Source organism: Phocoena sinus, chromosome 1, assembly GCF_008692025.1.
Source record: "Phocoena sinus isolate mPhoSin1 chromosome 1, mPhoSin1.pri, whole genome shotgun sequence".
Taxonomy (NCBI): Eukaryota; Metazoa; Chordata; class Mammalia; order Artiodactyla; family Phocoenidae; genus Phocoena; species Phocoena sinus.
The window spans coordinates 113,841,010-113,863,000 of record NC_045763.1 but is presented as its reverse complement, the minus strand read 5'-3'; the positions used below and the strand labels follow the sequence as shown (position 1 = coordinate 113,863,000).

Sequence of the window (21,991 nt, the reverse complement as noted above, 5' to 3'; positions counted from 1 at the left end):
ACTTGCCCCCAATCTGTGGGGAATCTACGCTGGCACACTAAATAAGGGGGCGTCAACAATCCCTTAGCTTCAAGGGGGTCGTCACCGGGACAGGGGCATAGGGAGGAGGTGGCTCCCAGTTTACAAAAAGGCAGTTCTATCACAGAGACAGAGAGTGCAAGGAACTTGTCAGGAGATGTGTGTTCCCACTCAGGGGGTATAGACAGGGAGGGTCCACGCATGGCAGTAAAGCTGGATGCCCACACCAGGGACCCAAGACATTTGTTGACAGCAGCGGGGGGACAGGTAATTGGCAGTGCCCAGCTGTGCTAGCGGACAGGAAGATAACCGTGCCAGGCAGAACCTGCAAGGTCATGGGCAGGAAAACAGAGACATCTAGTTACTTGGCAGTGATGGTGGTGGCAAGTACCTGTGCTTAGTAGGATGGGATCATGGACCCAGGCCTGCACCTGGCAGGACCACAGCTAGGGGAATACCCTCATCAGAGGGCTTGGAGTCACTTCTACTTGGCAGTGGAGACATACAGCGTCTGGTACAGTGCCTTGAACATGGTAGGCGCTAAGTATCTTTGATGAATGGGTGAATGGATTAGGAGAATGTCAGGTTGCAAGGCGCCTGAGCTGAGAACAGAGACCATCTTCTTGGTACTAAGCGGAGATACTCCCATAGGGCAGTGTTTCAGGTCCCCTTGGTGTCCCCAAGAGGCGTCTGCCCTCTGGCACATGCTACGGCACCCGAGAGCTTACCCAAAGGTTTCACATGTTGGAAGAGAGTTGGGGGCCCCGGGGAGTGGCTGGCTCAGGCACTGATGGCCTGGGGGGCTGGGCTGTCCCTGGAGGCTTAGCCAGGAGCCCTGAGGGGGGCAGGCGTTCACCTCCTGAGCCCTTACACCCAGGAGAGCCATCACCTGCTGCCCGCTGAGGCAGAGAGGGCTGGGAGGCTGAGAGTGGGCGTCCCCGAGGTCCTAGTCGCCGTCCACCTCCTCCTGGGGGAGGCCCCAGCAGTGACACCTGGGAGCGCCCAGCCCGGGATAGGCTGGCATGGAGGGTTCGGGCAGGTGGGGCCGGCAGGCGGGAAGTGGATGCCCAGGGTCCCCGGGCCAGCAGAGGGCCGGCTCGGACAGGGACAAGTGGGGAGGCTGGGGAGCCCGCTCCTGCTGATCTTCGAGCAGAGCGAGCAAGGAGGGTGACTGGAGAGTCGGGGGAGAGGGGGAGAGGGCCCCGCTGGTGCGTCAGGGCAATGGCCACATTGGAGGTCGCGGCGGCTGCTTGCAGGGGTGCGTGCACTAGTGGCTCCCACAGCACCGGCTTTCCGCTGAGCCGAGCTCCTGTGCCTGGGGCCAGGCCCCGAACACCCCGAGCCATATCCCTGTCGTGTTGCACCAAGTGCTGCTCCATGATGCCCCCACTGCTGCCTGGACTTGGCTCAGAGCGCTTCCGCTGCAGTATGGAATTCTTCTTGCCTAGAAATTGTCCCGGGGGAAGGAGTTAAGGATAGGAAAGGAATCCCAGATGAAGGTTGGATATCAAAAGTATGAGGGTAACAAGATGGAGTCAAGGGATGGTGGTGGGGTGAAGGTAGGGGATAGGGGTCAAGAGTATGGAGATGGAGTTGGGGGATGGAGATTGGGAGATGGGGGTTGGAGGAAGAGGGTCAGGGGATGAGTATGTATCACAGATGGTGAGGGTCAGGGACTGGTACTCAGGGAAGGAGGATTCAAGGCATGGGAACTTGGCGTGATATCTCCAGGGGTAGGAGATGCTGAGTGGTAAGGACAGTGAGCCAGTGTTGAAAGCCCTATTGGGGCATTTGCTGGGACTAGGTTGGGCTGGAGTGTGATGCTGAGGTGCTGGAGCCTGGGCCCTAGGACGCTGGGGACTCCTTGCTATGGACAAGGGGTGAGGGCACAGCCTGGACCCAGAGCAGACAGGGTGGAAAGGCCTCACCAATGCGGCGCAGCCGATCCATGGCCACTGTCTCGAAGGCCCGGCGCATCATGGGGAACTCCTCGAGCACGGCGTTGAAATGGTCCACGCTGAGCGAGTAGAGGCGGCAGTAGGTGTCAGCACGCACACTGGCTGTGCGTCGGCCCCGAGTCAGCAGACAGATTTCTGGTGAAGTTGGGAGGAGGCCTTCAAAACCACTGTCCACAGAACTCCCTCTCACTGGGCCTGCAGCAGCTGACCCAGATTCCTCAGGCTCCTCCCCAGATGGGAGAAACTGACAATTACCCACCCACCCAGGGTCCCTAAATGCTCCAAGCATGGTTGCTCTCCAGACCTGCATAATTACTGTCCTTCTCAGTCTGTCCAAATTAAAGCTGATAACCAGGCAGCTCTTGCTGCCCCCCAGACTCCTAGTTATTCCACTCCACTTTAATTCCCAACCCACCTCCACTGCTTTAGCCCAAGGGGTAGGCCTGGGGCAATGCCCTCTGTGTGCCCTCCCCTCCCACCCCTTTGAAGGAACACCAAGGGCAACCCAGAAGGAGAAAAGCAGTGCCAAAGGGCAAAGGGTAACACAATGGGGAGGTTGGAAGGTGGTGGGTGATTTGGGGACTGAGAGAATATATGAGCCTCAAATCACTTTGGGTAGCAGCTGGCAGAACTGCCCCCACTGCCACAGGCTGGGTCCCTGATTCATACCACCAAGGCATTCCACAAGGGAGCCACAGAGGTCAAGCCCCTGGGAGAGCACTGCTTTGTTCCTATCTTTCCCTCATGGAAATCTCATGAGATCCTTGGATTTCACTGCTTAAGGGTTCTGAAAGGCCCACTGGCCCAGTAATTTTCAACCTGGCTATACATTGGAATCACTTAAGAAGCTTTTAAAAATACAGAACTCCAGACCCCAGACCCAGAGATTCTGACTGAATAGGCCTGGGGAGGAGCTGCAACCCTACGATCCCGTAGCATAGCCAGGTGAGGACCCTGATCCAGGGGAGCAGTTGCCCTCTGCTCCAGACCCCCCGACCTTCCCTGAGGCCTGCTGACCCCCAAAGTATGATCCATCAGTGAGGCGGGTGTCCCGGGCGCCACGTGCCAGCACACTGAGCAGCCCATGCTGGATGAAGTACATCTTCCTGCCCACGGAGCCCTCACGCACCACGAGGTCCCCCGGCTGGAAGACCTCAAAGCGTAGCTTGGTGAGCACGGCCGTGACGAAGCTGGGGTCGGCGTGGGCGAACAGTGGCATGTGGGCCACAAGGCCCCGGCAGGTGAAGTTAATGATCTCCTGGGCAGGGGAGGGGCCTGTCAGGCAGGCTGTGCCCCCTGCCCCAAGGTGCCCCCATCGAGCTCATCTGTCTCCAGAAGCCCCACCCCTGGGGTCACGATCTGCCAGAGGACGGGTATGCTTCAGTGGGCCTGGGACCATCTCTAAGCTCCTGCCTTCAGAGCTCTCCCATGAGCCTTCACGGGACCATCCCCCACAAATAGAGACCCCTGCAGCCCTCCCCAGTATATTTCACCCCTATAAGAGCTTCAAGAAAGATCCTAGCCCCTAAAAGTCCTCCAAAGGCCTGACCTCCCATGGGGCCCTCTGTAGGCCCCACTCCCTGTAGGTGCACCTGCTGACCAATAGCCCCCACCCCAGATGGCATCCCAGAAGCCCAGGTCCTTGAAGAGCCTCCCTCCAGGGCCCCGCCCAGTCCCACCTCCCGAAGTGGTTCGCTCAGCTCTCCTAGGATGCTTTCCTCGTCAAACATCTTGCCCTGGTAGCGGTGCTCATAGTACTCATGGATGCGCTGCCGTGTGTCAGCTGGCAGCTTGTGGAAGGACATATACTGCTCCACCTGCTTGTACTGGAGAGCCAGCCGATGGCCAGCAGCAAGAAAACACAGAGACAGATGTGGAGCCAGAACAGTGTGTGGGGAGCGGTGTGTGAAGGAAGGTCACAGACGTGGGCCAAACCCAGAGGGTTGAAACATGGAGGCAGAAGGGTATATAGATAATGGTGGATACAGGGAGGACACAGAGCACAATCACAAGAAAAGCCAGACATGGCCGGGGGTGGGGGCGGTCCAAGGACAGGTGCATTGGTCCAAACAAGGAAAAGGTACACACATGGCACAAATGGACATGGGGCAAGGCAGGACACAGAGATCCAACAAGGGCATGCGTCAGAGTGGGCTCCAAGTTGAGCTACCCAGCCTCCAGCACCCCTCCCCTGCCTTCTCCTGCCCCTGCTGACCTTCTCCTGGTACTGACGCCGAGAAGAGTCCAGGGACTGGATGAGGGCAGTGGCGTGGCCGATGAACATGGCGTAGCATGTGGCACCCACGATCATGCTGAGCATGGTGAGCCAGACGTCGGGCATGCCCACAGGTGCCTGCTGCCCGTAGCCAATGCAGAGCATGTGGCTCATGGCCTTGAACAGGGCGTGGGAATACTGGCGGCCCCACGAGTAGTTCTGGGGGCAGAGTGTATTGCAGAGCTGGGCATAGACCCCTCAGAGCCTCATTCTCCTCCTGCCCCCTCTTCTCTTTCAGTCCTTCTGTCTGCCCCCTTCTACTTTAGACCTGCCTGCCAGGGGAGGAACTTAGGTTTGGTTCTGGGGGGCCTGAGACAGAAGGGGCCTCTTTTACAGCATGGGGGCCGCAGTTTCTGCCTAGGTTTCCTTCCCTGCCTGCTCCCTCCAACACACAGACACTTCTTCCGGGCCTCTTTCCACTTTCCTCTCACCTCCCCACCTCCTCTCTCCTGTCTTCTCTTTTGGCCATCTCTCCATCATCTCCCACCTCCTGCCCCCTTTGTTCATCCCTCCTGCTCAGGGAGAAGAGCCCTTGGAAGGCCCAGGAGGGGCTGAACTGTGGGGAGTTCTCACCACCATATGGTTGATGGAGACCCAGCAGTCGGGAGGGAAGTCCTGCAGCATGGGGACCAGGAACTGCAGACAGCCATCCCAGTGACATAGCAGCAGCATCATTCCGATGAGGTTGAAGATGCGAACCACAGCACTGGCCAGGTCATAGGTCATGTGAAAGATCTGAGGAGTCCGAGGAGGGGCTGCTGTGGACAGGAACCCCTCTCTGCCAGTACTTCTCCATTCCCGGCCTTGCAAATACTCTCTTTGAATTTCTCTCTAGCCCCGGCCCTCATGAATGTTAAAACTGTGGCTATTATTCGCTCGTATAGAGCTTTACAGCGTATATAGCTAATACAAAGGAGGCTGTATTACTACTCTCATCTTATAAAAAGGAAAATCGATGCCAATCATGTGCCCCAAGTCACACAGCAAGTGTCACAGCAGAGACTCAAAAAGGTCTGCTGCACAAGTTGCCCAAGTGTAGCCTGGGAAAGAGAAGAGAGGGCATTTCACAGTGTAATGTCCCCGGGGCATATATAATGTCCCCGGGGCATATATATTTTTATTCCCCTCCAATAATAAAAATAATAATAGGTAATTTACTGAGAACTTACTATGTGCCAGGCACTGTTCTAGGTGCTTTACAGGTATTAACTCCTTTAATCCTTACAACCTTATCATGTGTAAGTATATTTAACATTTTCATTTTATAGAAGGGGAAACCAAGTCTCATACAGTAAACAGTAAAACTGGGATCTGACCACAAGCAATGAGATTGCAGAGCCCACACTCTGAACCACTAAACTCTGCTGCTGTCCTGAAGCTGAAACTCAAGCCTCTCCCACACTCTGCAATTCGTAACTCCTCTCCTACACCTTCCTCCCAGAGTCCAACTAACCCTCAAGTCTTTGTCCAGCAGTTGTGCTCCACCCTCCTGCACCACCACCTTCTCACCTTGAGGACCCATCCCCTGAACACTCATTCTGTCCCTGCTTCTCCTCTATCAACTTTGGAGACAGCCCTCCCTTGGAAGCCCCACCCATCTGCCCCACCCCATAAAGTCGCCAGGAGCCCCACCCATATCGCTGTCTGGAGTAGTCTGCAAGCCCCCTGCCCACCTCCCCACCCCACCTCCTCCCACTGGTGTATGTAGCGGATGAGGCGGGAAAGGCGGAGCAGCCGCAGCAGGCTGAGGATCTTGGTGAAACGCACGATGCGCAGGGCCCGAGCTGTTTTGTAGACCTCGGTGTCCAGTCGTGGCTCCAGCTCCACCACCAGGAAAATGTAATCCACAGGAATAGAGGAGATAAGATCAACCAGGAACCAGGTGCGCAGGTAGCGTGTGCGGATGGCCCGCGGTGCCAGCAGGATCTCAGCACCCTCCTCTACCACGATGCCTGTGCGGAAGTTGAGCACCAGATCCATCAGGAAGAAAGTGTCAGAGAGGACGTTGAAGACGATCCAAGGTGGGGAGTTCTCCTCCTTGAAGAAGGTGATGCCCACAGGTAGCACAATGAGGTTCCCCACCATCAGCAGGAGCATGATCAGGTCCCAGTAAAACCTAAGGTAGGGATGGGATGGGAAGTAAGACCACAGTGATATTTCACAATGATGGTCAGCCACTAGACTAAGGGTAGATAGTCTCTCAGACAAAAGTGGGCAAGGATACAGAACAACAGAATGACCATTCACAGCTAGTGGGAGTGTAAATTGGGACCACCATTTGGAAAAATAGTTTGGAATTATCTAGTAAAGTTAAACATTTGCATCCCCTGCAACCCAGCAATTCTATTCCTAGGTATACACACATTCAAGGGAAAAACGTGCTCCAGGAGATATATACAGGGATAACAGCATTAAATCTGGAAATAATCCAAATGTCCATCAGTAGAAAAATGTAGATAAATGAGATAAACACAATAGATAAATACACTATGATACACTCATACCCTGGAATATTATACAACTGTGAAATCACCCAACTGCAGTTACATTCCGCAGTACGAAGGAATCTCACAAATTTAATGTTGAGAAACAAAAGGATACACACTGTATGATTCCACACATACAAAATTCAAAAATAGGCCAAACTAAACTGCGTCATTTAGGGATTCACAGAAAAGTGGTAAAACTATAAAGAAAAGTAAGAAAATGAGTACCAAAAGTTAGAATAGTGGGTTTGGGAAAGGAATGTGAGAGCAGCAGGGAGCCTTCTGGGGTATCAGCAATGTAGTCTCTCTTGACCTAGATAGTTGTTACATGTGAGTTTGCTTTACAATTATTCTTTCATATATGTGTGTGTGTGTGTGTGTATATATATATATATCCTGCTATGTACTATACTATATATATATCTACCTTATATATTCACTATATATCTCTCTACTATATATATATCCCTACTAAATATACCCCTAATGTGCATATATATATTCTTTATATAGTAATATATATGTAATATCCTTACTATATGTATATGATCTATGTCACTATTATTAAATATTCTTATTATTAAATATTTTTTAAGTTAAAAAAAGGTAAATACCCTGTGCTGATCTCATAGGCTTGTTGAAAAAATACGCACTGAGACAACGGATGTGACTGTGCTGTACAAGCACTATTTGGATTATGACTCACCCACTCTTTATCCCCAGATTTCTGAAGAGGTTGCTGCTTTTCCCATCTCTAGCTCTCTGTCCATTCCTAGTCTAGGACTTCATGCCTTCCCTAGCCCTCCCCAGCTTTCCCCACCCCATCTCTCCTCCCCAACACAGTTGGGCCCATAGTTCCTGTTTCTCTGCTGGGATCTGCTCATCTGTGTCCCAGGGTGGAGATGATCTGTCCTGCCTCCCAACTGAACTACCTTTTCAGGTATGCCCCTCCCTCCTCCACAGCACCTCAGACAGTGCTGCACATACAGAGAAGCTCTATAACAGATCCTGAGACAGCAAGGCTTGAAGCTCTGCACTCCTTTCCTCCCCTAACCTCCCTGTGCCCAATGGGACTCTGGCTGAGCCCAGGCAAGGGTATGGGCAGGGGAGAGCCATACTGCTGTGGTGGAAGCTGTGAAAAGAAGAGGTCAGGAGGGAGTGAGGTGAAGCCTTCATTCAAAGAAGTTCATTGGACAATCTCAGGGTCCCAAGTAGCTATGGTGGTTTCAATTCCAGGACACACCTAGATGCAGTATCAACCCAGGACCCAGTCCCTTCTGACTCTGACTGCAAAAATCAACCCTTTCAGCCCCAGAAAGAAGTTTGGTGGTCCCCAAGTCCAGGTCTCCAGGAAGCCCTTCAGACTGTGTGATTTCAATCAACAACAAATCCTGGATCCCCTCTTCTTCTCTTTCCTGGCCACTGGAGAAATCCTGTACTGTAAGCTGGGAGAGGAGAGGGAAAGAGGGTTTGCCTAGCCATAGAGCATCTTCACAGCCTGACTCACAGGCAGTCACAAGCCTGGCGTGTGATGCAGGAGAGAGGACAGAAAAGAAGCACAATAATAAGGGGGATACATGGCTTCTGGGGATACATCTGAGGGTGAAATGGGGGAGGGGAGGGAGATCCACAGGAGACTAGAAAAGGTGCACTGGTAGGGTGAGAATGAGGCAGTAAAAAGGAGGGAAATGAAAGGAAAAATGAGAGAAAGAGGAACATTTAGGGAGTGTGTATGTCTGTGGATTAAGATGATGTCTAGGTCTCCAATTGTGTTTCCAGGCCCCTGATTCACACCTCATCCTTTCTGCTCATTTAGCTCCCCAGGTTAGGTGCTTTGCATGCATCCTTGCCACATCCAGAAGCTGTCCTTCATTTCCCCCAAGGACAGGGTTGCTCTCCTCCCCTAACGACCTTGATGTAGAGGTACAGCCTGATGGGGACTATGGAATGGCCCCACCCCCACTCTTCGTTCCTTCGGTCTGGTAGTCACCTGGGCGGTGGTCATATGGGGGGTGGCCTTGCCCCTGTGTTTCTGTCTCAAATCGCTCTGCGTCCAGGCCCTACCCTGCCGAATGCCGCCTTCAGCACCAGGGACAGCGATCAGAACTACTGTCTGGACACTCCCTCCTCCCCTTCCGCAGCGTCCCTATTTTTTCTGGTCGCCTGCCCTGCTGAACTAGGCGGGTGCTGGGGGTGGGAATGGGGACAGTGGGAAATGGCGGGGCTTGGTTTCTCCCTCAGGCTGACCCAGAGCCTCGGAACATGACAAAATTCCCGAGATCCCCAGCAAGCAGGACAGGAGGAGAGAGCAGTCCCTAATTCCAGTATTCCCTGTGGTGCAGGTAGGGTACCGGGTTCCTGAAATGGGAAATCCAGGTCTCTGTTGTCCGCTTGTCCCTTCCGGCGCCCCCAGCATGAAAAGTCACCAAGGACCTCCGGCTGGTGATCCTTCACCCAAGAATTCTCGGGCTAGGTTGGGGGAAGTGACTCTGTCGGCCCAACAGGGGACCCCTGAGCCGGAAATGAAGTGTCCGTGGAGGGTGGGGCAGGCCCGGCCCCCCTGTCGCGGCCCGTGAGGGTGGGATCTGTGTCCCCCGCCCTCCCTGCCGGACCCCCAGTACCGGAAGTCGCTGTAGGGGTGGATGATCCAGGCCCCCGCTGACTTGACCCGCTCCTGCTCGATTTCCACTGCTTTGTGGCTGCCGAACACGCGAAGGGAGAACTTGTTGACCGTGGGCTGGAGCAGCGTCCCGAGCTGCCTCCTCTTGGGCTCGGGCCCGGTCCCGGGCCTGGACCCAGGGATCGGATCCGAGGCCGTGGTTGTAGACGCCGGGGCAGCAGAAGGCGCCCTCTCCAGCCCAGGGGTCGCCCCATCGCTGGCCCTAGTCGTCGGCCTCTGCTCCGCCTCCATGACGCCCGTTAGCTTACACGTTTGGCCTCCTAGACCCTGCCGCGGCCATTCGGGACCCCCGACCCCTCCCGGAGTCGGAGCGGGCGCAGCCCGGCTGACTCGGAGCGGAGGCGTAGTCGGCTGGGAACCGCCGGCGCGCGGAGAGGAGGGGGTGTGTGCGACAGACTCTCCCGCGGGCGGCGGGCGGGTTGCGATGCGCCCCCTGGCGAAAGCCGAGCGAAGGCTGGGCAGGGCGGGCGGAGGCGGGGCGGACCGAGAGCCATCCCGGGAGGGGGCGGGACCAATGTAACCTGTAACCCGAGGGACGCCCCCCAGGCGGGCGTGGCTTAGCCAATGGGGGCGGTCCTCCAAGTATAGGAAGAGAAGGAGGGGAAACGAAGCCAGTGCCACGGAGAGGGCATGGTCTAGAGTTGAAGGGCTTTTATCCCCTGAGTGCCAGGGAGGCGGAGCCGCCTGCGAGTGGCGGGTAAACCGGATGCTGGTTGTAGCTCGTGAGGCTCGGGAGGGCGAAGAATTGGGAACCAGTGGAAGAGATGGGGAATAGCTTTTAAGATTCTTCTTACCCACTCTCGCTTATGGACTTACTGCGTTTCACTTTTTTTCTCTGAGCACTCTCCTAGGCATACTCCTTTCTTCTGACCTCCTCCATACTGCTCCTCCTCGTATTTCATTTCCGAACTCATCTGCCAGCCCTCACCAAAAGCAATTCTGCCAGTTACTGAGTGGACGCTGAGGATACAAAGATGAACACAAAGTCCTATCCATAAAGCCAGTGCTCCTCTATGCCCGCAGATGAGACAGGTAAATTACAGTGCTATGTGATGTAAAGGGCTATTTTGGGGGTTTTTTTGGCTGTGCTGCGCGGCTTGCGGGATCTTAGGTCCCCGACCAGGGATTGAATTGAAACCTGGGCCTTCGGCAGTGAAAGTGTAGAGTCCTAACCACTGGATCACCAGGGAGTTCCCTGAAAGTTCTTAAATATCTCAAATTCTTCCCCTCATCTCCACTTCTTATTGTCACTGCCTTATTTAAAGCCCTCAGAATTTTTTCACCTAGATTATTTCAGACGCCTCTAAACGGGTCTCTGAACTCTCTCAGGCCAATTATTTTTCCAGTCTGCCAGAGTTACCTTCCTAAATCCAAATGTAGCTATATCACTTGCTTAATGTCCTTCAAACTTCCCCATCTTCTATAGGATTACAGTTAAATTCCTTAGAATGACATACAAGGCCCTGCAAAATTTGGACCTAGTTTCAACAACCTTTATTGTGTTAGTCCCTCTCTTGAAAGCCAGGAGTCCAATTCTGTTTAAATGTTTTGTTCTGCTTTGTCTCCAGACCTTTGCAAATATATTCTCTGCCTGCTATCCTTCTCCTCCAATTCACTTTCCAACAGTTGGTTCAGATGTCATCTCCTCTAGGAAACCTAATTAGAAACAAATTTATAACTCTACTTTCCCAAGCTAGGGTCTAGTCTACAGCTTTCTTAGTGACCAGGGCACCGCTGTTTATAACACCTCTTGTCACACAGCTGCCAATATTTGTTTACAGGTCTTTCTCTTCCATTAGACCATCGGTCCCCAACCTTTATGGCACCAGGAACTGGTTTCTTAGAAGACAATTTTTCCACGGATGGGGGGTGGGGTGGGGGATGGTTCAGGTGGTAATGCGAGCGATGGGGGGATGGTTTAGGCAGTAGAGCGACGGGGAGCGATGGGGAGTGGCAGATGAAGCTTTGCTTGCTCCCCTCCTGCCGCTCACCTCCTGTCGTGTGGCCTGGTTTCTAACAGGCCACTGACAGGACAGGTCCATGGCCCCGAGGGTTGGGGAGGGGACCCCTGCGTTAGACTGTGAAGCTGTGAAGAACAAAAGCCTTACGCCTGCCACAATGCTGGACACATAGTGAACACTTAGTAAATGCTTGTTGAATGAATAAGGGAAGTGTTCATGGAAGAGCAAGTGAACTACACTGCCCTCTTCACCCCTTAATTATTCTTCCTCTTCTATTTTAGGAAACTTCCTAAACCATTTCTGGCCATCTGATTATCCACCATCCTGGCTTCCCTCAGATATTTTACTTGAATATAGTTATACTCAGGTTATTTTTTTCATTTCCCTTATTATTTCTCAATTCCTTTTGTAGCGTCTCTAACTCTGCCCAGTTTGTCTCAAGGTCCTTCACTTTCCTTTTAATTCAGTAAATTTACACTTCTCATATATCATGTGTAAGTACGTAACATAAAGTTCTCAAAAAATTTCCCTTTCTTTGGCACCTGATTCTCCACCCCTCCATTTCTCAAACCTTTCCTCCAAGGCCATACCCCGCTCCCCCACCCACCCCGAAACGTGCGTAGCTTTTGCTCAGGAGGAAAGGTGGGAGCCATTCTTTGCTGTGGTTAGGTTGCCGAACTGTTTTAAGAAATGAACTTTCACAGGCTATGCTTGAGAATCACACCTCACCACCAAGTCTCAAAAGGTTTGCGGAGCGGCGACATTCCGTAAACAACAACCCCTTCTTTTCAACCTCCAAACCTAACAAAACAAACCACAGAAGTCTCATGGAATAGGTAAAAGATCGAGGAAGGATACGGAAGGACACGAGGGGCTTGGGGGGGGGGGGCGCGGGCCTGATAATCCCCGACAACTCCCTCCCCGCCCCCACGAACTTCCGCCCTAGCACCTCCTCCGCTCTCACGGACTGACTGCCGCGAGCTACGCGAGGACGCGCTGGCGTGCGCGGTCCTGGGGGCGGAGCCCAGGGGTAGCTGGGAAGCGACGCAGGGCGTGCGTGCGTGCGTACGTGCTCGCTCGCGGTGGCGGCGGCGGATCGGAGAGGCCAGAGCCGGAGACCGAGCTGGGATCGGGCCCCGGGCGGGGGCGGTGCGAGCGGCGCCAAGCGGATCCTGGGGGCGGGGACGGAGCCGGGGCGGGCGGGACTGGAGCGGAGGCCGGGAACTAGGCGGGAGGTCCCAGGGTCTCGGGTTAGGGGGGTGGAGCCGCACTTCGTCGCCGCGGGGGTGCCGGGACTCCGGCCTCAGTGCCGCCGCCATCACGGACTTCCTGTGGGACAAGCGCACGGGCCTCGCCGCCAGAACGGTGAGCGCGCGGGCTGGCGGGCCGCGGGGCCGCGCGGAAAGATGGCGACCGCAGGGCGGGCGGGAAGAAGATTGGATTGGGGGCAAGGGGTCTGGGCGAAATTAGGAGAGGGGGAGGGCTGAGAACTGGAAAGTGGCAGAGGTGAGGAGTAGGAAGATGAGACGGAAGGTCGACCTGCCCTAGATGTATTCTGGAAGACAGGTGGGGAAGTTGGGAGGGATCAAAGTAGGAGAAGGGGTGATGAAGTACGGATAGGAGTGGTTCCAGAGATGAGAAAGAGCAGAATATCAAAGTTGGACCAAAGCCGGAGAGGGGAAAGACACCACCGTGTCACTTGGAGGATATGGAAAGAGTTTTACCCTAGGAGTTATTTCTGAGTGAGAAAGAGAAAAAAAAGATGCACAAGTTGAGAAAGGTTGCAGGCTGGAGATCCTTGGGGGAATATGGAGAAGGACAGCCAGTGAGGGACTTTGGTGGCAGTATGTATATGGTGAGATGACATTTGTGTGGCTGTGCTAAGCAAGGTTGGATTACCTGGGAGAGTCTTGTGCTTGCATCTTCTTGGTTTCCTACAAGCCCTGTTAGGCCAGGAATGAATCAAATGCCACCCTCCTCAATTTGAGAAGTAGCTCAGAATGGGAGCCAGATGTTGGAGCCATGCCTTTTCCACACCTAATCCTACCCCACCTAACAAGACTTCTGTCCCTGGGCCTATTTAATTGCTTTCTGCTCTCCTCTTCTCATCTTCCTGGATTGTGACAGTGATGACCCTCTGATTCTTTCCTTGAAGGAAAAAAAGGATTTGTGCACCATGCCATTCCAATTCCAATAACCAGAAGGTGGCCAGCTTTTAGCCAACTGGTGCTGATATTAATTAAAAACCAGTTATTCTGTACTTAGTAAGCACAAAAGGGGAGGGGCTGGATGGGAAGTTGACTGCAGCTTGGAGCCATATGTATTTAAAACCACTCAAGGGGGATTTGGCCAGTGATGTGAGAAATGATTAAGATAGTTCAAGGGGCCAGACCCAGATCCCTGTAACTTGCTTATATTTGGTTTATACAACTATATGTAGAAACCTGGGAAACTGGATTCCTGCCTTCAGGACATGGATGGCCTATTTGGGGAGATAAGATACACTTTTAATGATTGTAAAACATTTGTGATAATAGTCTGTAGTAAAGCATTATTTTGTTGAGTTATGAGGAACTTAGCATGGCACAGATCTATCCTAGATACCAGCCAATGATGAACTGTTGCAGTCTTCTTCAGTTACACAGTCTCAACTGTAATGAGCTGTGGCCCAGACCTGAATGTCTTCATGAAGGCATGTTTGAGGAAAATCAGAATAGAACAATGAGCTGAGTGGGGGGGAAGATTCCTAAAGTTTTAGTGAGAGTTAGTAGGTGAATATATATACTCCATTAAGGAGGAATTGTAAGCACAGAGGAAGACTGAGGAAGTTGTGAATGGTTAAAAAAAAAAAGTAGAAATTGAAGAGCAGAAAGCAGCTTAGCATCTCTGGAGCAGCCAGTCCTTGGAGGGGACTTCTGAAAACTCAGAGCTCGCCCCACTATTGCTACTTTTCCTTCCCTTCCAGATGCCTCATCCTCGAAGGTACCACTCTTCAGAGAGAGGCAGCCGGGGGAGTTACCACGAACACTATCGGAGCCGAAAGCATAAGAGACGAAGAAGCCGCTCCTGGTCAAGCAGCAGTGACCGGACACGGCGGCGCCGACGAGAAGACAGCTATCATGTCCGTTCCCGGAGGTGAGCCTTCAGGAAGAGAAACTCACACTTGGCCCACTCACTTATTCGTTTATTCAACAAAGATTTATTGGTTTCAAGCTAAGTAGCTGGTGGAAGGTGATGCTCAAAACGGATAACAGAATAACCCATTTACACTGTGGTGTTAAGAGTCTTATCGTAGAGGAAGTATATAGTAAGGGGCTGAGGAAGCATCCAGCAGGTTTGGTCGGCAAGATGTGTAGTTCAAGGAAAACGTCCCAGAGAATGTGACATCTAAGCTTGTCTGAAAGACGAGAGAAGTGTCCCAGACAAAGGGAAAGCAAGTGCAAAGGACTAGGGCCTAGAGGTAACTAATGAGCTAATAGACAAGACAAAGTAAGGCCTCCATGGTTTTAATAACTTAGCAGCATGTTCAGTGGGAGGGATGGGTTAGGGATAGTTTGGAGCAAAGCTGGATATCAGTCAGGAATAGCTCAGAAAAGAAATGGCTCTTTATTCCATTACATCACTGGAGGGGAAGAGGAGCTCCTCAGAGGGAGTTGTTCTGCCGGTGTTTTCAGAGGTTTTGGTGATGTGCAGGTGTGGGCATCCTCCTCTGTGCTTAGTTACTTCACTGCCCTGGGCCTTGGTCCTCACAGAGAGACTTGAGTGTGTGAGAGCAACTTTTCTAGCGATACTCCTTGTCCTCGGTGAGGGAGGACCTTGTTACATGGTATGACAAGGAATGTGGCCTGAACAGATGCACTTAATGGGTGTTTGTTGTCCAACAGCAGCTATGATGATCGTTCATCCGACCGGAGGGCGTATGACCGGCGATACTGTGGCAGCTACAGGCGCAATGACTACAGCCGGGATCGGGGAGAAGCCTACTATGACACAGACTACCGGCATTCCTACGAATATCATCGGGAGGACAGCAGTTACCGCAGCCAGCGCAGCAGCCGTAGGAAGCACAGACGGCGGAGGCGGCGCAGCCGGACATTCAGGCCGCTCATCTTCGGTGAGTGTCAGCCCAGGCCCTTCCTCTCCCCACTCTTCTTCAGCCCTCTGGGACCCTGGTAAGTGAGAAGTATCCTTGTTCTCATCTGAGCATTTGGGGCATGAACACTAAGGTGGGCACTGAGTCTGTCTACTCTCTTGGAAGCTCTCCGACTCTTGGAGGGCCCTGGAATCTGCTTTGGAGATTGATGGGCACAGAGCATTTGTGAACCCCAGTGCCCTCCCTGGCATGCTGGGCTTATTGTGTTGGGAGCAGCTCCTCCACCCCCCAAGGCCTCCACTTTCTAATGGGGACCTTGCTTGTGAACTGCCTTTCTCCCCCATGGACTCCATGGCCCCGTCAGCAGGTGGGCTTGGGTGGGGGCAAGGGGAGACCTGTGTCCGCCTGGAAGGGCATAGTGTAGAGCATGGGGTTGTGGGTGACATTGGCAACGACACCACTTCTCTGCTCTGCCCGTGCCTCTCCCCGTTCCCATTTTGGGTTTGGGGACTTGGGATTATGCGCCGCTCTCTCTTCTCACCCCGATCCGCCTTACTGCATCTGACGTGTTCCCTTCCACTGTCCCCCATCATCGTCTGTCCCCCCTGGCTGGGCGCCTGTGACCGGTGACCCCTCCACCACCCACCCCGCCTCCCTCCGGCCCCCGCTCCGACACCTGGCTTGCTCCGACCCCCCCCGCCCCCCGACAGCAGCACAGCAGCCGGAGAGCCAAGAGTGTAGAGGACGACGCTGAGGGCCACCTCATCTACCACGTCGGGGACTGGCTACAAGAGCGATGTACAAGCCAAATCGTAACAATCCTATAGCCTGTAATGGTCCCATAGCCATCCTAACGTCCCAAGCCAACCCAAGTCACAGCCTCTTTTGCCTTTTCTCAGTGGTGTTGTTTATCTGGGTGGTTTGAGTTGCTGTTGAGAATTGACCTCTGCTGTCCACTCCCAGCTCTCATGGCCCCTGGGTTAAAGGTGGTGGGAATCATGCAGGGGTTTTCTTCCCCTGTGACCATCTGTATCTGTTCCCCCTTCCTTCATCTCCTCACCCCAGGTTGCTGTACCCTTTTTTCTTCGAACTCAGCTCATTCCCCACCTTCTCTCCCTCCCTCTCCCCGACCCTGCTCTTTTTCATTTCAGATGAAATTGTAAGCACCTTGGGAGAGGGGACCTTCGGCCGAGTTGTACAATGTGTTGACCATCGCAGGTAACTGTCAGCCCCGCTCTGTACTCCACACCTGGTAGCCATAAAGAGATAGTGAGGGTTATCTGGGGCTTTTTTGCTAATGAACCATAGGTAGGATATCTTAATCCCCAGGCAGCCCTGTTCAGTCTGAGATGTTCTTGAGATTCCAGCAAAACCCTCTCCTGCCACCCTATAGGGGCGGAGCTCGAGTTGCCCTGAAGATCATTAAAAATGTGGAAAAGTACAAGGAAGCAGCTCGACTTGAAATCAACGTGCTGGAGAAAATTAATGAGAAGGACCCTGACAACAAGAAGTAAGTGAGTGAAGGAGTATGTGGGAAGTCTGAGAGGCTCCACCCCTACACAGGAAAACCTTCCCGACCTGGACTAGACAGGCAGGGGAGTTGTAGACCTTCTCATCCATCCATCTTTGGTTCATCATCTTAGAGTAGTAGAACATTAGGGCAGGAAGGGAGGGTCTGTGACATTCTCTAATCCTTTCCCCTTGTTTTCAGGGCAGTTAGATTGCTCTGAAGTTTGGCTCCGACCCAAGATGGCCTCAGTAGGGATGTGCCCTGGAAATGGCCCTGAGACTGAGAATCAACATTTTCATCAAAAAATTAGTTGTGCTTTTAATACCTAGAACTATGCTAATGAAGCCACAGACATTTATGTGTAATTTTTCTGATCACACACATTCCATAATCCAAATGTAGAATAAGAGTATTAAGCAAAGACATAAGTAGGTATAAACATGGGCCCAATGATGGCTGATGGTGAGTGAATTTCAGGAGCGGGAGTTGGGGTCAGAATGCAGAAGTGGCAGTTTGACAATTTACAGTCCACACTGAAGCCTGGCGCTTGGCAGCTCCTCAGCAAGTAGAACTTTTTTAACTATTTAAAACGTTGCAGGAAAATGGTTTGAAGTTTCACAGGTAGTACTTCTCTCCTTGGGTCTGCCAGAAAGGCCATTGCGTAGCTGAACTGAATTTTCTTGGTGATAATAGCTGGCATGTTTTTATACAAGTATGTGGAATCAACAGCTATGCAGTCCCTCTTTGTTGGAGGGGTGGTGGGCAGATGGGAGCTCATCAGACATCCCCCTTCCCCCATCTCTCTTCCCAGCCTCTGTGTCCAGATGTTTGACTGGTTTGACTACCATGGCCACATGTGTATCTCCTTTGAGCTTCTGGGCCTTAGCACCTTCGATTCCTCAAAGACAACAACTACCTGCCCTACCCCATCCACCAAGTGCGCCACATGGCCTTCCAGCTGTGCCAGGCCGTCAAGTGTGAGTGGGGCGGGCCGAGGTGGACTCTGGGGCAGCCCCTCCCTCCATTGGACCTCTTCTGTCTCAGTTGTGCACTGCTGAAGCCCCTAAACAGTCAACTCAGTTATCTGCAGTTCTTTTATTCACTATCATGGTGACATCTCTTTCTCTTCTGACTTAACTCCTTCACTGATGTCCTTACCATCACTGATTACTCTTACTCCACATTCAACCTAGCAGGAGCTGGAAGAGAAAGTGTTTGAAGTCAAAGCACCTAATTACCTCTTTTTTCCTTTATTCCCCTTCCTTGGGAAAGTTGAAGTCAGGCAGCAAGCACAAAGAGACAAAAAAGATTCCTCGAGCTAGAGGTTTACATTTGTCTGAGCTGAGAATGCTCTCTGTTCCCAGCAAACCAGGCGGGAGCAGGGAGTAGTGCACCCAAGGGGCCAGGTAGGGACTAGTACATACTTCCTCCTGAGTCTTCATAACAGTACAGTTTCACAGAGTTGAATTCACAGGAGTCAGATAGACACATGTCAAGTCAGTGTAAAAATGCAACCCATAGGGACTTCCGTGGCAGTCCAGCAGTTAAGACTCCATTCTTCCACTGCAGGGGGTGCAGGTTTGATCCCTGGTTCGGGAACTAAGATCCCGCATGTCACTTGGTGTGGCAAAAAAAAAAAAAAAAACCAACCCGTAGCAAGCCATCTTTATACATTGGTTGAGAAGTACATGTATATCTGATGTTAATAAGTGTAGGGCTTCTGACATGGATGGACCTAGAAACTGTCATACAGAGTGAAGTAAGTTAGAAGGAGAAAAACAAATATTGTATATTAATGCATATATGTGGAATCTAGAAAATGGTACAGATGAACCAGTTTGCAGGCAGAAATGGAGACACAGATGTAGAGAACAAACGTATGGACACCAAAGGGGGAAAGTGGCAGGGGTGGTGGTGGTGGGATGAATTGGGAGATTGGGATTGACATATATACACTAATGTGTATAAAACAGATAACTAATAAGAACCTGCTGTATAAGAAATAAATAAAATTCAAAAATTAAATAAGTACAGGGCTTCTTAGACTAGGCATTTCATTTGGATGTAGAGCAGAAAGCAGCTTAGTGCTTCTGGACCTGCCTTCTCACCAGCTTTGAGATAGGTGACCAAGCCTGGGGTCAGCTGGTACCAGTTAGCTCTGGCCACCTGGACCAACCCTGACCTGGCCTTCTCCTCTGCAGTCCTCCATGATAACAAGCTGACACATACGGACCTCAAGCCTGAAAATATTTTGTTTGTGAATTCAGACTACGAACTCACCTACAACCTAGAGAAGGTAAGATGGACAGGGTCCACCCCTTGGCGAGTGGGCACAGGTGGCCATGCCACTTTGCCTTTCTCTTAGCCCTTTCTGTCCTCCCTTTTACTTCTTTCTCCCACATTTTCTGCTCTGGCTCTGACTGAGTAAAACTGCAGTACCAGAATAGATGGAAGGGGAGAGATACAAGACTTAAATTGGAAGAGAATTTGGAAAAAGAACCTCAGTTAACTTCCCAGTAGAGTGAAAATGCTTTCAAGGTTCTTGGTTTGGGCTTCCTTTTCTTTCTGTAAGGAAAGCTCATCTCCACTGACTAACTGGAGATCATGGAGATCTCAGCTAAGGAAGCTATTCCTCACTTTGCTACCTGCTATATATTTTGAGAAATACTGTACACTAGTCACCTGGGTATACTCTTCAGATGCATAGAGACTTGCATGCTATTCCAGTTATTTCTAAATCTTCTTCCTCCCCCACTCCTAAAGTAGTCTGCTGGCTGTGGGGGCGGCTGTAAAGCAGAAGGCATGTGTGAGAGCAGGCAGGAGGTCAAAGTTGTTTTTTTAAGGCTCAGAAGTACTTTAGAGAATAGTGGTGGAAGCTCGGTCTGTTCATTCTCAGTCTCGGTGGCAGAGGTTCATGTTCTTCCTGCTTTGCTCCTAGAAGCGAGATGAGCGCAGTGTGAAGAGCACAGCTGTGTCGGGTGGTAGACTTTGGCAGTGCCACCTTTGACCATGAACACCATAGTACCATTGTCTCCACCCGCCATTACCGAGCACCGGAGGTCATTCTCGGTAAGGGGGGAAGGACAAGGTTGTCCAAGTAATGTGAGGGGGTGTGGTGGTGAGGATAGGGCCCCCCTGAGCCTCATAGTACCTTTTCCTTCCCATTCCTACCCAGAGTTGGGCTGGTCTCAGCCTTGTGATGTGTGGAGTATAGGCTGCATCATCTTCGAATACTATGTTGGCTTCACCCTCTTCCAAGTAAGTGGTGGGTGTTTTATATGACCACTAGGTATTCTACCTAATTTCCTTGTCTGCTGAGGAGCTGCCTGCTCACTCCACATTGCTTATCTTCTTGGCGGCTAGACCTCAGCATCCCCTCTCGGTCCCATGCTCAGTTCTGTCTTTGTTTCCCAGACCCATGATAACAGAGAACATCTAGCCATGATGGAAAGGATCTTGGGTCCTATCCCTTCCCGGATGATCCGAAAGACAAGGTGAACCTCGAGCGGGAGGGACTTAACCCTTTTCCTTTTCTCTCCACAAAATTGGTCTCTATCACATCATTTCTTTTTCTTTGACACCTGCCCTCCCCTCAGCTACTCTTGAGATGAGGGAATAAGGGAATCATCCCACAACAAGAGGAACCTCCTGATTCCTCAACTTCCCCCTTCCCCTCTAGGAAGCAGAAATATTTTTATCGGGGTCGCCTGGATTGGGATGAGAACACATCAGCTGGGCGCTACGTTCGAGAAAACTGCAAACCACTTCGGGTGAGCCGGGCTGGGAATAAATTGTGCCCACCACCCAGAGGTCACTTCCTTCTTAAGGTGTTTTGCCCCTGGAATGCATTTCACAAGCCGAGGGTTAGGAAAGAAGGGAAGGAAAACTGAAAGAAGACATCTTTTGTTGATAGAAGAGAGATAAGAGGGAGTGGTTTTATGGAGGGAATGAGGTTAGACAGCCATGTTTTTCTTGAGCCAACCAGAGATGAAAGCAATGTCCTGGATTCTTTAGGTCAGGCAAAAAAGAATAAACTACCTTTGAAGAGGTTACATTTTATTGACGAGCTAAAGAAGATTCATGAAGTTGACAAGGATATACAAGTAGAACTTTCAAAGAGTATGAAGGAATAATTGTGCTAGTGGGAAGGTAGGGTGAGCTGTGACATCAGAAATGGTCACGGTGTGGTCATTCATAATGGTAGCAAGCAGAGCTGTGGTCCTTCAGGATTGAAATCTAGGGCCTTGAAGAACGCAGGGTTTGTAAGGCATCGTGCCTCACCTTTTTCCTGCCCTCCATCACCAGCGGTATCTGACCTCAGAGGCAGAGGAACACCACCAGCTCTTCGATCTGATTGAAAGCATGCTAGAGTATGAACCTGCTAAGCGGCTGACCTTGGGCGAAGCCCTTCAACACCCTTTCTTCGCCCGCCTTCGGGCTGAGCCACCTAACGCCAAGTTGTGGGACTCCAGTCGGGATATCAGTCGGTGACGATCAGGCCCTGGGCCCCTCTGCCACTCTAACAGCAGTGGGTGTCCAGTCCAGGACACTGGTGCTTTTTTATACAAGAGAACAGAGCCGGAGCCCACTTCTTCCTACTGGCTCCCTATGTACCTGTGAATATGTGAAATAGTGTAAATATGAAAGAACTTGGACCTATCGCTTCAACCCCTGCCTTGTACATAATGCTATTCCATCTCACACTCTTCCCACCCTCACTTGCCCCTTCACAGATGAGTTGGATGGGGGCAGAATGAGGTAACCAGATGGCATCTATCCCATGTTTTATAAGGAATTTTGTACAGTCTTTGTGAAATAAAATGACGTGCTTCATCCGACCCCCATCCCTGGAATTTGAGGTTTGGGGGTGCTGGGGTGGAGGGATGAGAAGATTGGCAACGAAGGGAGCCCCATCTTATCCTCTAAAGTTAACTATAGTCAGGTTACCAGTTTACCTGTCCAGTTTGTCTCGGGAGGAGAATGATGGGTGGGTAACAATTCTTGACGGTG

General features: G+C 51.7%; 2 protein-coding genes across 2 annotated transcripts; one reads left to right on the top strand and one right to left on the bottom strand.

The window, feature by feature from the left end:
- Window positions 1-745: 745 nt before the first annotated feature.
- HCN3 (hyperpolarization activated cyclic nucleotide gated potassium channel 3) lies at window positions 746-9,802 on the bottom strand. The gene is made up of 8 exons (XM_032633436.1): window positions 9,359-9,802; window positions 5,938-6,367; window positions 4,825-4,986; window positions 4,192-4,410; window positions 3,656-3,802; window positions 2,994-3,234; window positions 1,947-2,111; window positions 746-1,462 (listed from the first exon to the last, which is right to left on the bottom strand). The coding sequence occupies exons 1-8, from the start codon at window positions 9,646-9,648 to the stop codon at window positions 756-758; spliced, it is 2,361 nt and encodes a 786-aa protein (XP_032489327.1). The 5' UTR covers window positions 9,649-9,802; the 3' UTR covers window positions 746-755.
- Window positions 9,803-12,563: 2,761 nt separating this feature from the next.
- Window positions 12,564-21,816, top strand: CLK2 (CDC like kinase 2). Its single transcript, XM_032633418.1, is given in 16 exon segments — window positions 12,564-12,743; window positions 14,344-14,513; window positions 15,263-15,476; window positions 15,478-15,492; window positions 16,182-16,269; window positions 16,623-16,689; window positions 16,865-16,981; window positions 17,793-17,872; window positions 17,875-17,958; window positions 19,183-19,277; window positions 19,920-19,955; window positions 19,957-20,050; window positions 20,157-20,239; window positions 20,396-20,475; window positions 20,661-20,751; window positions 21,287-21,816. Coding segments are annotated over 15 exon segments (1,500 nt in total). The 5' UTR covers window positions 12,564-12,743; the 3' UTR covers window positions 21,473-21,816.
- The last annotated feature ends 175 nt before the right edge of the window (window positions 21,817-21,991 follow it).

Excerpts from the sequence above, each read along its gene's own strand:
- HCN3 (XM_032633436.1), bottom strand. The coding sequence starts at position 9,648 with ATGGAGGCGGAGCAGAGGCCGACGACTAGGGCCAGCGATGGGGCGACC. Across the intron at positions 2,112-2,993 it reads TGATGGATCATACTTTGGGG|AAATCTGTCTGCTGACTCGG; the intron begins GTCAGCAGGCCT and ends CAACTTCACCAG. Across the intron at positions 1,463-1,946 it reads GGATCGGCTGCGCCGCATTG|GCAAGAAGAATTCCATACTG; the intron begins GTGAGGCCTTTC and ends GACAATTTCTAG.